Source organism: Notolepis coatsorum, assembly GCF_963971535.1.
Source record: "Notolepis coatsorum genome assembly, chromosome: 9".
Classification (NCBI taxonomy): Eukaryota; Metazoa; Chordata; class Actinopteri; order Aulopiformes; family Paralepididae; genus Notolepis; species Notolepis coatsorum.
Window position 1 is genome coordinate 25,484,575 of NC_140173.1, and position 15,509 is coordinate 25,500,083.

General features: G+C 45.1%; 1 protein-coding gene across 1 annotated transcript in view; it reads left to right on the forward strand.

Annotated features, from left to right (window-relative positions):
• Positions 1-15,027, forward strand: part of bcl2l11 (BCL2 like 11) — a 34,306-nt gene extending 19,279 nt beyond the window's left edge. Inside the window, exon 4 of the mRNA XM_084321126.1 lies at positions 13,256-15,027. Coding sequence (XP_084177252.1) covers positions 13,256-13,399 — 144 coding nt within the window. The 3' untranslated portion in view covers positions 13,400-15,027. The remainder of the gene's footprint in view (positions 1-13,255) is intronic.
• The last annotated feature ends 482 nt before the right edge of the window (positions 15,028-15,509 follow it).

A 15,509-nucleotide genomic window follows, 5' to 3' on the forward strand; every position in this document is an offset into this window, starting at 1 on the left:
GGATGCACATTCACTGCTTTACAACTGGAGGGGATGCACATTCACTGCTTTACAACTGGAGGGGATGCACATTCACTGCTTTACAACTGGAGGGGATGCACATTCACTGGTTTACAACTGGAGGGGATGCACATTCACTGCTTTACAACTGGAGGGGATGCACATTCACTGCTTTACAACTGGAGGGGATGCACATTCACTGGTTTACAACTGGAGGGGATGAACTATCACTGCTTTACAACTGGAGGGGATGCACATTCACTGGTTTACAACTGGAGGGGATGCACATTCACTGGTTTACAACTGGAGGGGATGCACATTCACTGGTTTACAACTGGAGGGGATGCACATTCACTGGTTTACAACTGGGGGGATGCACATTCACTGCTTTACAACTGGAGGGGATGCACATTCACTGCTTTACAACTGGAGGGGATGCACATTCACTGGTTTACAACTGGAGGGGATGCACATTCACTGGTTTACAACTGGAGGGGATGCACATTCACTGGTTTACAACTGGGGGGGGATGCACATTCACTGCTTTACAACTGGAGGGGATGCACATTCACTGGTTTACAACTGGAGGGGATGCACATTTACTGGTTTACAACTGGGGGGGATGCACATTCACTGCTTTACAACTGGAGGGGATGCACATTCACTGCTGGATGCACATTCACTGGTTTACAACTGGAGGGGATGCACATTCACTGGTTTACAACTGGAGGGGATGCACATTCACTGGTTTACAACTGGAGGGGATGCACAGTCACTGGTTTACAACTGGAGGGGATGCACATTCACTGGTTTACAACTGGAGGATAGTAAAGGTTTAACCTTCTGTCGTGTGGCAGTGAAAGGGTTAACCGGCTGTAGTCTCTACTAGCCAGACTGTAGTCTCTACTAGTCAGACTGTAGTCTCCGCTAGCATGATTGACTACTGGAACATGAATACATCAATATCAGGTCTACGGGTGTCCTCGACTAAAGTACTAAATAACTGCTAGCCATAGGACTATGTCCACTAATCCATTTGTTGATTTAGACTACAAATCTGTTAAGGTCGTTACCGCATATAATCATGCAGAAAGATCTCTTTGAATCTTACCAGATATGTGCTCATAATTGTTCATGAGATAACTCCTTCAACATGGGGGAAAACTAAGACTAATCCACTAACAATGTGGACGAAGACCAAAGTGACTGATTAATGGACTACGAGGGGACAGTCCTAGTCATGCCCCCGGACTAGTGTAGATCTCTGGGATGTGGCTCCATACAGTAAATGGTCCCAGGGATCATGGCATTATGGGAATAGGTTGTTATTCATGCAGTGATTAGCGTTAATGGAAGGTACTAGATCACGATGAAGGTAGCAATACCCAAAGTGCTGCTGTAAATTGCATAAAGTTTCACTTGGACGTCTTCTTGCAGTGTATTGTATTGTAATTAGGGCTGTCAGTTTATCGCGTTAATTAGATTAATTAATTAAACATCGCGTTATGAAAATTAACTAAAAATGTATCAAATAAATACATTTTTTAAATCTCATTCATTCCATAAGAACGTAGAATAAAGATTTACAGATTTTTTTTTTAAATGGTCCATTTGCATGTTCTTGGTATCAGATACTAGGGACATCTATGGATCTCAGGGAATGTATTCCCAGTGTCAGAAATACTGTGTCTGTTACTAGGCTTGAGTAAATTGTAATGAACCAAATGAGAATATCAATTACATTATTTTTATTTAAATTTATTTTTTGACTGTGAATAACACCATGCTAAAATCTAAGCAAATGAATAAAGGGAAGATGAGTAAACAGAAGGTTTTGTAGATACAGTACTGAATTCTGCCATCCGGACACATGCAATTTGAAATATGATTATAGAATATAAAAGATCAGACCTAAAATGGTTATGCGATTAAAACGTGATTAATTAGATTAATTAACACATTCGGGGTGTTTCGGATCCAACGCTTGACGGCCAACCACGTATATCGTGGCAAGGTTGTTTTGGCATTTATTCCATTGTAATATCCTACTCAATGTCACCCTGTGGCACTGCAGATTTACCCTACTCTTGGAATTCGGAAAAGTGCATTACCGGCCAGATCCTCATAGGGGCGCTGTCTCGATAATGCAGTGTTCCCTGTTACAGACCGGTGTTTTTGAATTTTTTATTATGAATGGGCTTTTCTGTTAGCCTAAAGCTATGCGTGTAGCCGATGGCCTGGAATAGTTTTTGGGACACTGAATTCAGTGTGCAGTAAAGGAATATATCATCAGCCAATGGACATATGGATCTACCAGATGGCGATCGATAACTGGGAAATCCTTTTTGGGATCCAACCGGCCACAGGTAAGAGTAATTTGACGTCAATTACAGCCCGATCGGGCCTTGCTCTCATAGCCATCCACCCGGTCAGCGAATAAGGCTACTGAGGCTAATGCCGTTATTGGTAATCAATAATCAGAAACAACGTCCCCCGCCCCCCCCCCCCCCCCCTTCATGCATTCATGGTGGACCATGATACCGACAATATGCATTTAGAGTTTTAGCTCTAGCTTGTCTATAGCCGAAACGCCATTCGATTGAACGTTATTAGCTTAGCGCCCTATAACTCGCATTCCAGGAAATACCCCAGAACATTCTGCTATAACGTTCATATTTACGACGCTATAAAATGGGAACGTATTGATGATTTTTTTTTTTATTTAAGGCATATTGAAGGGACGGTTTATAGTGTCAATTGACAATGAGAATGGACAGATAGCAATAATATAAAGTATAGATTTAGCTCTACAAACAGCCTCACGCACAATGAACGTTTGTTTTGATATGCTGGCCGTATAGAGTGTATTAGACGGATCCCAATGGCCCCGAATGTGTTAATTACAAATCCTGTAATTAATTAGATAAATTTTTTTAATCGCCTGACAGCACTAATTGTAATGTGACATTATATAAATAAATAAAAATAAAAGAAATATTGAAGAGGGCCAATTCTTAAAAAAAACGAATTTTTGAATTTGACATTGAAACGCATGTGTTTTTGGCGGCTGATTGGCGCAGTGGGCAAGGCACTCGCCACTAACGCAGGAGACGTTGGGTTCGAGCCCAGCTCTCGGCGTTGCTACCGGCTGGCCGGTCATTCATACTAACACAATTGGCAAGTGTTAGAGGGTGGGAAAGCCGGTGGGTGGGGATTTGACGTTGTGGACAGCGACTCCTACAGGTCGGTTTGGTGACGCCGGTGCGACGGAAGCAGGAAGTGACGGGGGCAGCGTGAGCCTCCCACGCATTACTCCTCGCCACTGAGAGTTCGAGCTGCTGCGGTGAAAAGATGCGACAGGCTGCCTCCTCGTGTACCGGAGGGGACACGTGATGCAAGGCTTCTATCCTCACTACAGCCGACCAGTGGGAGGCATAGTCTAGCAACGTTCAAGACAGGGGAGGGAAGAATTGGATAATACGAAATTGGGATGGGAGAAAAATAGAAAATGGGGAGAAAAAGTGGATAAAAAAAGAAAGAAACGCATGTGTTTTTGAAGTTATACAGTTAAGACTGTTATGAAAGGTAATCACAACATAGAGATTTGAGAACCGTGGAAACGCTCAATTCAAGTAAGAACATGAGATCACCACCAGAGGAGATCTGAGGTTTTCAGCTGACACAGTGTTACGCGTGTGTGTGTGTGTGTGTGTGTGTGTGTGTGTGTGTGTGTGTGTGTGTGTGTGTGTGTGTGTGTGTGTGTGTGTGTGTGTGTGTGTGTGCGTGCGTGCGTGCGTGCGTGCGTGCGTGCACGTGCGTGTGTGCATGTGGATGCTCGCGGTGCCCTAAATGTTGTTTCCACGGATGGTTTAACGTTCTCCAACCAGGGACTGTGCGCTCTCGTGCCAAATCTCCCGGGGCCACTAAACAGATTGTTTAATTACTTGCAGGTATGAAGCAAATGAAGCCCTTCAGTTCATCATAGTGCCTCATCATGATACTGTAAATATGTCACCCGGATGGCCTCTTCACTCCACCTCCTTCACCCACAAACCACAGTCATACAGCTCATTTGATTCATGAGGGAACACAGTTGTGTACTTTAATGGATTTATTTTTCTCCATGTGATATTGCATGCGTATCGGCACTTTATTACGCTTCTGGTTTACAGTCATTTAAGTACCGGTTGAAACAAATAACCAAACTGTTCCCCTCAAAGGTAGGTTTAAATTACCCTACAAGAACACTCCATCCTAACAAAATAAATAAAGCTGATTTAATCTGTCTGAAAACGTCATATTATATCCCAAAGGGATATACGTTTCAACACAAATCCTTCAAAACCGCCTTGTACTTAATTCCTTTGGTTTGAGAGTTATTGGGTGAAAGAGTTGGAATGTGTGATCTCAAATATTCCAGGAAGTAGTAGAAACAGTGCTTAGAAATAGTGGAGAGAGAACAGCTCAGTGAAACGACAACAATGAAAACAACATCAAAATCTTAGTGAGTTACTAACAATTCCTGGGAAGCCTTTATATATATATAACTTTTATTGTCAGATTAAAATTCAGATTGTTTTTATTGTCACAGCTTTTTAAAATGTACATACATTCAGAAGAACGTGAGATTGTTGGATTCTCGTGTTATCAGCCAGTAATCTCTCTTCTGGTTCCGTGAAGTCTGTGTTGTGTTTGTTATCTCTTACTCATCTTACTGGCTGTCACACTCTGTCTCCCCTGTTAATGCATTCGAAATCAGAAGAATCGACACACTGGAAACGTGGTACCTTTCCTTGAAACGTTATGTTTATTCCATAAACATAGACTCTGTACAAGATGGAAACAGTTCTGAAAGTCTTTGAAAAGTCTATTGAATTAATTAATTCTACCGATCTCTCCTGCTATCAGCTCAATGATGGTTGCGGCCCAGTGGGTAGCCAAAAGCCTTCCCTGTTAGCCAAAGCTAGCTATCTCGTGGCACAGGAGGGTGGAGGGGCCTCCCATCCCCCACCCTCCAGCTATTGTCCTCTCTCTCTGTTCACCTGTCTACATGGCCGCCTAGTTATAGTTGAAAGTTGGGGTGCAATTTTTTTTTTATTTTTTTTTTTTTTTAATATATTTTTTTTTTTATTATTGTTTTTTGACAGGCAAGGGGTGGTTTGGCAGATTTTTTTTTTTATTTAATGAACCTGTACGTGCAATTTCCTGCAATATAGAGCCTTCAATCTTGACCAATAAAGCTGCTCTTTTCACTATAAAACTCAGTTTATATTGCAGTATGATAGCCAATTACTATAATAATAATAATAATATATTAATATATATATATACTGTATATACACTGTATATTGATTTTTCGCTCATTCATTTTTATTAAATCAATCTCCTTTCAAATAGGCCAAGTTTTTAATAAGAAAGAGAAAAAAGATATATTTCCATTACCTGTAAATCTTGTGTCTCTTTCTCTCCTTCTCTGCCTCCTCCCTGAGTCTGCAGTGCACAATCATGACATCGATCTAAAAGAAAAAAAAAAGAAAAAAAAAAGTAAAAGAAAAAAAAATGGAGGCCCCTCGTCACTATAGGCCCACGGGCCGCGGCCGTCGTTAATACGGCCCTGCTCGTCTGCCATATAGATAGCGTTAACGTTTGCAAATGAAGTCAACGTCATCCAGCTCACAGTGCCTCACACCACATATCTAGATAACGTTAGCTAGCGGCTAGCACTAAAGCTAACGCCAACCAGAGAGGGAAACGTTATTATTTATTCGAGGAAACCGTATGACCAGATCGCAATTCGGGACCGTGAAACACTTTTATTGTATTGCGTGGTAGAACCGTAGAAGTTCTACTACCACTCAATAGTAACTTATGTCTAACATAATCCTTTTATTTGAACAACTTACTGGAAAAGCCTGCCTGCCTGCCTGCCTGCCACCAATATTATGACACAATCTGTGGGCTTTGATTTACACTCAGCCTACCCGCTGCAGCCGTGCAGCCAGACTGCAGCGCTGTGTGCTGAAGGTCTACGCGCTGGAGATGGGAGGTACTGGATCAAACCATAATGGGGCAGGGGGGGGGGTTCGCAATCTTTGGAAACTTAAAAACTTGTTATTAAGTGTCATTGCGTATTATTAATTTGATTGAAATTACGTAGTTATGGTTAGATTTATATATTGGGGGGGGGGGGGGGGGGTATATCATATTTTTCATATGATCAAAAAGTGGTGGAGCAAGATCATAACCTTGCTCCCCCAAGTTCAATAGTGGGAGAGCAGCCGCTCCCGGTGCTCTTAGGGCCAGGCGGCTATGCCTGTCTACCCGTCAGCTTTGTCTCCTAGTCTGGTTAGTCTTCTGAAGAACTCACAGCTTACCGTCTTCAAGTCTCGCGATGTCGAACTCTCTCTCTCTCTCTCTCTCGCTCTCTCTCTCTCTCTGATGACTGTTACTATAGCAACGGCGGTGGCACCTCAGGCTCTGACCCAAATCAAACTATGGTTCAAAATGCACTTTCTCTCTATCTCTTCCCCTACCCGCGGCCTGTTAGCCCATATCAACCCCACCCTATCTCATCAGCATAGCAACGGCTTCTCCCCTCCCTAGCCGACCAGCTATCTTTGTTGATGCAAGAGCACCTCGGCCGATGACCTCGTGCTGCTGGCTGCTATCACTCCCACACCCTGCACTCTGTCTGTCTGTTCTGGAGAGTCTAACACACAATACAAACTAATATCTATATAGGTAGCGAGTATAGGTAGTGAGATGCTCCTCAACTGTAGTAGATTTGTAGACAACAATATACAACAGTCTATACAAACTATACAATACAAGGTAAAAAACTGTGGATACATTAAAACAAATAAAAAATAATGATTCTACAGTGTAAGTAGCAGCAGTGTGTGTGTAAAGTGGTCCGCACACGGCGAGCGAGCGACGTCGCCTGGCGACAATTGCCTGGCCCCCCACTATAGCTATATGTGTCGTCCCCCGGGAGATATAGGAGGACGGACCGCCGGGACCGGATGTTAGGTTGTCGTGAAGCGAGCATATTAGCAGGTAGCTGTGTTGTGCATTACGAGGGAACTATTAACCTGTAAAACCCATATTGAGCTGGAATTAAACCACCATATACGAATACAACCTCTCCTAATTTTTCCTGACATTACTGCATGATGGATCGCTACAATACGTTCACTAGGCACTGATTGGACAAGTATTATGCACCTGCTGAGAGAGAATGTTTTTTCACTGAAGACGCAAACTGTTCTGTTCTCAACCATCATTTCTTTGGACAATAAACCTTACAAACTATTAGGGGTGGAGAAAAAAATCGATACGTAGTAGTATCGCGATACTTTGCGTGGCGACACTGTATCGATCATTTTCATCAGTTCACTGAGCTGTATTCAATACTTCCTGCAATGTACAACACCGTAATCACATCACACGTTCCAACTCTTGAACGCAATAACCTCTGAAACCAATTGAATTTGGACGAGACAGTTGGTCGTTTTGTGACCACCAGTTGAGAGAGTGAACAGTTTCAAGTACCTCGGAGCCCACATATCCGAGGACTTGACATGGACCACACACATTGACAGTGTTGTGAAGAAGGCACGACAACGCCTCTACTTCCTCAGGCGCCTAAGGAAGTTCCAAGTCAGTCAGAAGATCCTTAGGAACTTCTACTCATGTACAATAGAGAGCATCCTGACCGGCAACATCACCTCCTGGTTTGGGAATAGCACTGCACAAGACCGTAGCAGACTACAAAGAGTGACACGTTCAGCCGAACGCACAATTAGAGGGGGGCTTCCCACCCTCCAGAACATTTACAACAAGCGGTGCAAGGGGAAGGCTAAGAGAATTATTAAGGACTCGAGCCACCCGAACAACTGCCTCTTTGAACTGCTGCCGTCAGGCAAGCGATACCGGAGTCTTATGGCGAGCACAGAAAGACTCAGAAGGAGCTTCTATCCCCAGGCCATCAGGCTGCTAAACGAACAATAATCGCTAAACGAACAATAATCACTATGCAACAACCATCAAATGCACACAGCACACACACCCACACGCACACACTCACTCAAACAACAACACACTGCAGCACCCACTCTCCACACTTTAGATCACACAAACACACTTACACTTTATATTTATTGATAAAGGATTTGCACTACAACTCGTACACCTACTGTGAATTGTACCTAAACTGCACCTCGTCCATTTATGCCTTGCACTATATAGTATTGTATATTAGTACACTGCACAGTATTGTATATTGTATGGTAACTACGTCTACGAACATTGTACATATGTCTAAACTGAACACTGTGACCTCTTTTTTTACTTCTAATTTTTACTATGTTTTTATTTCATACTTACCTTGTCATGCACAGTCTCTGGAGCGCAACAGTAAGAAGCATTTTGTACAAAAGTATTCTGTACTTCTGTATGACAACTATTAAAGAAACTTGAAACTTGAAACTTGATGTGTGTGAGATGACGGACATAGCGAATCAGCTTTATTTCTCTGGCCAACGATGCAGCTGTGCTCAGAATCTCCACTGAGATTTTGTAAAAAAAAAAGAAAGAAGAATCCCAGATGTAGTCTCTTAAGTGAACGAAGGGTTAAATGTTCTGCCCCCCCTCCCCCCTCACCTGCTTCCTCCTCACACTCTTACTGTGACTCAGGGTTACTGTGGTTTTTGGCTCGTTTATTGAATAAAACCACACAGCTTTGATATCCCTCTCACTGTCGTCCATAAAGATCCTGTTTTTCAGAGCAGTCTTTCCCCGAGTTTCATTCCAAAATAAGACAGTAGATATGTACACATGGAGCATAAAGATCTCTGTCTCTATGAAGGGAAACGCTCTCCTTTCCTCTGCTGTCTCCATCCGGTCACACCAATGCGTGCCACTCTCCCACCTGCTCAGTTCGCTTTGCTTCAAGTCTATTTTCTCCTGCATACCCGTCTAACCACTCCTCATTCCCAATACATAGGTTTTCCGTTCATTGATATATCTATTTTGATGTTTTTTTTCTCTCTATTTAACCCTTTCACTGTGGGTTACAGAGTGCTAGAGGGCCAGAGCGCTGGGGGCCAGAGTGCTAGAGGGCCAGAGTGATAGAGGGCCAGAGTGCTAGAGGGCCAGAGTGCTGCGGGCCAGAGTGCTGGGGGGGCAGAGTGATAGAGGGCCAGAGTGCTAGAGGGCCAGAGCGCTGGGGGCCAGAGTGATAGAGGGCCAGAGTGCTAGAGGGCCAGAGTGCTAGAGGGCCAGAGCGCTGGGGGCCAGAGTGATAGAGGGCCAGAGTGCTAGAGGGCCAGAGTGCTAGAGGGCCAGAGTGCTGGGGGCCAGAGTGCTAGAGGGCCAGAGTGCTAGAGGGCCAGAGTGCTAGAGGGCCAGAGTGCTAGAGGGCCAGAGTGATAGAGGGCCAGAGTGCTAGAGGGCCAGAGTGCTAGAGGGCCAGAGTGCTAGAGGCCAGAGTGCTAGAGGGCCAGAGTGCTAGAGGGCCAGAGTGCTAGAGGCCAGAGTGCTAGAGGGCCAGAGTGCTAGAGGGCCAGAGTGCTAGAGGCCAGAGTGCTAGAGGGCCAGAGTGCTAGAGGGCCAGAGTGCTAGAGGCCAGAGTGCTAGAGGGCCAGAGTGATAGAGGGCCAGAGTGCTGGGGGCCAGAGCGCTAGAGGGCCAGAGTGCTAGGGGCCAGAGTGCTGGGGGCCAGAGTGATAGAGGGCCAGAGTGCTAGAGGGCCAGAGTGCTAGGGGCCAGAGTGCTGGGGGCCAGAGTGATAGAGGGCCAGAGCGCTAGAGGGCCAGAGTGCTAGGGGCCAGAGTGCTAGAGGGCCAGAGTGCTGGGGGCCAGAGTGATAGAGGGCCAGAGCGCTAGAGGGCCAGAGTGCTAGGGGCCAGAGTGCTGGGGGCCAGAGTGATAGAGGGCCAGAGTGCTAGAGGGCCAGAGTGCTAGAGGGCCAGAGTGCTAGAGGGCCAGAGTGCTAGAGGGCCAGAGTGCTGGGGGCCAGAGTGCTAGAGGGCCAGAGTGCTAGAGGGCCAGAGTGCTAGAGGGCCAGAGTGCTAGAGGGCCAGAGTGCTGGGGGCCAGAGTGATAGAGGGCCAGAGTGCTAGAGGGCCAGAGTGCTAGGGGCCAGAGTGCTAGAGGGCCAGAGTGCTAGAGGGCCAGAGTGCTAGAGGGCCAGAGTGCTAGAGGGCCAGAGTGCTAGGGGCCAGAGTGCTAGAGGGCCAGAGTGCTAGAGGGCCAGAGTGCTGGGGGCCAGAGTGCTAGAGGGCCAGAGTGCTAGAGGGCCAGAGTGCTAGGGGCCAGAGTGCTAGAGGGCCAGAGTGCTAGAGGGCCAGAGTGCTAGAGGGCCAGAGTGCTGGGGGCCAGAGTGATAGAGGGCCAGAGTGCTAGAGGGCCAGAGCGCTGGGGGCCAGAGTGCTAGAGGGCCAGAGTGCTGGGGGCCAGAGTGATAGAGGGCCAGAGTGCTAGAGGGCCAGAGCGCTGGGGGCCAGAGTGCTGGGGGCCAGAGTGCTAGGGGCCAGAGTGCTAGGGGCCAGAGTGATAGAGGGCCAGAGTGATAGAGGGCCAGAGTGCTAGAGGGCCAGAGCGCTGGGGGCCAGAGTGCTGGGGGCCAGAGTGCTAGGGGCCAGAGTGCTAGGGGCCAGAGTGATAGAGGGCCAGAGTGATAGAGGGCCAGAGTGCTAGAGGGCCAGAGCGCTGGGGGCCAGAGTGCTAGGGGCCAGAGTGCTAGGGGCCAGAGTGATAGAGGGCCAGAGTGCTAGAGGGCCAGAGCGCTGGGGGCCATCACTGATAGGGCCAACAAAACCACCTGCTCCAACCCTGCCAAGCGCGCTGGGGTGATTGTCTGGGCTGTGGGAGGGGCGAAGGAGAGGAAGGAGGGGGAGGGGGGAGGGAGCGAGGGAGGGAGGGAGGGAGGGAGGGAGGGAGGGAGGGAGGGAGGGAGGGAGGGAGGGAGGGAGGGAGGGAGGGAGGGAGGGAGGGACGGAGAGACATACACTGTTGCCAAAAGTAGTGACATAATCTAGTGGCTGAGTGCTAAGCAGTTCTAACTACACTTCATTAACACATTGTGTGCCGGCCGGATATGATGAATTATCGCTTGGATGCCAGCACGTTAATCGATGGGAGGACGAGCACATTTTGCGAGCGATTAAACGATATCTTAAATTATGGCTATGTGTCTAATACACCCGTCGCTTATCAATGACTTGCTTGCAGTCAACATGTATGAAACGGATTGTTTTTTCATCAGTACATTTCCGTTTTATACCGTTTTGAATACGAGTATAGTTTTGGAGATTTCTAGAAAGAAAAAAAGATTCTGCGATAATAGCCATTTACTGGAATACACAAAACACATTGTCATTTTCCGGCTGATTTATGAATCGTTTTCAAATAAATGCTAGATTATCGAGAGTATTTGTGTTCTTATGCACGATACAAAAGCGGGCTGAAAAATAATTTATTCGTGCCGCGCTCAGCGCCTAACGCCACACACACACACACACACGTTGTGAATGCTGTGAAAAAAAACTCTGATTAACCCAAAACTGGTAACATAGAGTCCTTACCTCAGATCAGATGTTCTGCAAAAAGATGAATCCAATTCCTGATCGCCATTCCAAATATTGATCGCGTTTATTGATCCAACGTTATAGTCCGAAACGCATAATCGAAAGCTGCTCCGAGCCTCCCCAGTGAATGTGGTAACAGACACTGCTTGCCAGAGATGGGGAAACCTTGGACCGGAGTTTTTCTCTGATGCACATGGCCACTCAATCCAATCCAATGATGTGCATTACCATCCGGGAGACGATAGGGATTTGCCATTTTCGAGCTCAGAGCCATTCCCAATGATAACGTCAGGCTGGATGGATGAAAAATTAATGGATATCGCTAATAAAATAAATAACGATTAAATAACGAGAAATCTCGTTATTGGCAACCAACTCATGGCGAGAAATAACGAGAAATCTCGTTGTTGGCACCCAATGTGTTAATGTCCCTAATGTTTATTTCAGATTATCTAGTGCTCCTCCTGTTCACTAACATTAACCCTAACCCTAGACCATAGAACTATATAAAACCATTACTGTAGCTTAACACAACCATAGAACTATATAAAACCATTACTGTAGCTTAACACAACCATAGAACTATATAAAACCATTACTGTAGCTTAACACAACCATAGAACTATATAAAACCATTACTGTAGCTTAACACAACCATAGAACTATATAAAACCATTACTGGCACCGATGCTTTGGAACGCCTTGCCCCTGGATCTTAGGCTAGCAGAGTCAGTGTCCTCTTTTAACCCTTTCACATCCACACTACCAAAGGGTTAACCCTTTCACTGTGACAATACAGAAGGTTAACCCGTTCACTGCCACACGACAAAGGGCTAACCGTTTCACAACCACACTACAGACGGTTAATGTGGTAGTGAAAGGGTTAAGTCACTTTATAAAACACATCTGTATATTAAACGTTTTTCCTAAGGTTATGGGTTTAGGTCAGCTCTGATTGCTTAAACTGTTTTATCAATCTGACTACAAATACTGTTTGAAATGTTTTTGTCTCTTTTTCTCTTGTTTTATTTTCTATTGAATCTTTTCGCCTTTGCTGATGTTTGCTGTTTGCTGTTTTTAACATGTCTGTAAAGCACTTTGTAACTTTGTTTGGAAAAGCGCTATACAAATAAAATTCTTCATTCATGTAGTAGTTATGGTTAAGGCTAGGGTAAGGGGTTAAGGATAATAATAATAATAATAATAATAATAATAATAATAATAATAATAATAATAATAATAATAATAATAATAATAATAATAATAATAATAATAATAATAATAATAATAATAATAATAATAATAATAATAATAATAATAATAATAATAATAATAATAATAATAATAAAAATGAATAGAAGACATGTAGTTGTTATGGTTAAGGCTAGGGTAAGGGGTTAGACATGCAGTTGTGTGTGTTTACAACACTGTAGCCGCTGTTAACCACAGAGCTTAGCAGTAAAACGAGGAGAGGAAACATCCTTATCTATCTTCCAACCAGTATCTTCTGAAATCATACAAACCACCCGCTGTGTGTATTACAATCACTGTCTATGTCATTACAATCACTGTCTGTCATTATAATCACTGTGTGTGTCATTATAATCACTACGTGTGTCATTATAATTTCAAATAAGTCATATTTCTGTCCTCTGTGTCCCTCACAGCAGCAGGCGGGTGGACAGGCGCCACCCGACACCCCTCCGCCCAACATCCACCGAGAGCCCGCCTTCCTGATCTGCATGAGCCTCCTGCTGCTTCTGGTCGGCCGGGTGTTATACTTGCAGGGGATAGACGGACAGCCGCCGTGACCAATCGCAGGGCGAGCCTGTGGGAAACCCAGTAGACCGTAGCATCTGGGAGAAGTACTTTTTAAATGAACCCGTGGAAATGCCGTTTGTAAATATCCACAATTACAACTCTGATTGACTCGTCTTTTGAATTTTTTTTGTCACTACCTGTGGACCTATCATGCCTTGAGTTTTCTTTTGGTTTCCGAGGACCTAATTTCCCTCAGACTTTCCAGAATCGGGTGGGGAACGTGCGTTTTTGGATTTTGTACATTCGAAAAATATCCCTATTTTTGGGACTTGATCATTCAGGAATACAGTCGATTCACTTTTGGAGTTCTGTGACGCTTGGATTCGTTTTCTTTTGCACCCCTGTTTTTCCTGTGCGTATTCTGAGCCTTGACCAAAAACACCAAAGATGAGGCGGAATGTGGGAACGGCGCATTCCGTTCCTTTTTGCAGCGACGATGGTGTCCCCCATGACATCACAGGGACGATGGTGTCCCCCATGACATCACAGGGACGATGGTGTCCCCCATGACATCACAGGGACGATGGTGTCCCCCATGACATCACAGGGACGATGGTGTCCCCCATGACATCACAGGGATGATGGTGTCCCCCATGACATCACAGGGACGATGGTGTCCCCCATGACATCACAGGGACGATGGTGTCCCCCATGACATCACAGGGACGATGGAGGTGTCCCCATGACATCACAGGGACGATGGTGTCCCCCATGACATCACAGGGACGATGGCGTCCCCCATGACATCACAGGGACGATGGCGTCCCCCATGACATCACACCCGGAGGATGAAGCTCTGTGGGAATGCAACGTGCCTTGTATAGTTTCGCTTATTGTTTAATTTTTTTCCTCTTTATTTTTGGTGTTTTCTCCTTTTCTATTTATTTTCCTGTTTTCATTTTGTACTTTAGTTTGTAAGGTTTAAATGCTGTTGGTGGGGCTATGTGTGAGTTTGTACCAGGGTGGCTCACTAGGGTTAGAGTGGATAGAAGAAGGCCGTTGACGGGAGGTGGTGTTCTCTAGCCACTCTGTTCCCGTTACTGTCGCAGTGTTCGCGGTGCCTCTCACCCAAAACTCCCACGCAGCCGATAACCCAAAATAACTAAACGATTCTCACTGAACGACGTCAGTCGACGTTAAGGACTTATTGACACACAGAAAGTGCCTCTTAGCTTGGCTTGGCTTGGGAAGCTTTCCGTGTTTGAATCACTAGTGCTGATGGTTGAACGGTGGATATATGACTCCCACATTGATTAACGCCGCCACCGCGCACCCCTACAAAAGACTAGAGTCGACCTGCCATCATAATCTACATATCCCAATTATCTCCAGCCCCACCCACCTATGACCCATCTCCCTGGCAACCTGAAGTCAACTGTATCACCATTACAGTACGATCAATATGCAACTATATAGTTCAATATGCAAATATCGCAGGGTTTTGAGGCATAAGGTCTGTTCCTCTGCCTGTCTGTCAAGTCCTTATCTGACTTTTTATCTGTTCATATTTAGTGGCCAGTGGCTTCAGATGAGTGTCTGATGAAATGTCTCTATATATTACTACTGTAACCAACAGGGTTTTATTATACCTTCCTGCTCATCTGTTAGAAAAACCATATGTCTTTTTTTCTTGTTCCTGACCACTAAAATCACTGTTTTAAAATGATCAAAATGTGCAGACGTTTTTCTTTTTAGATTTTCTTCAGTGGGCAGTGGTTTACCTCCTGTATCTTATAGACAAACAGTCTGATGAGCAGGGATATCATACTAAATCTGACCTCTTTTGCTTATACTGTGTGGGGCTTTTGGATGAAATCCAATAGTGCCTTTTTCTATGTTTAGGGTTTCTGAATGGGTGCCAGCAGCCTCAGTGCTGGGAAAAAAGGAATGCCCATCACATCTTCTCAAAACTATTTCTATAGCCTGCATATGTACACATATCTCCTCTAACTAACACGAGTTATAGGGCTTTTTCTCTTTCATCCGATTCTTTCATAACCATGTGAACAGCACACAAATCACATGGAATCAGAGCTTTTCAATTCTGATTTGGGCCACTTTCACAATGTGGTCCTAAATAAGATACCGGTCTGACGTTTT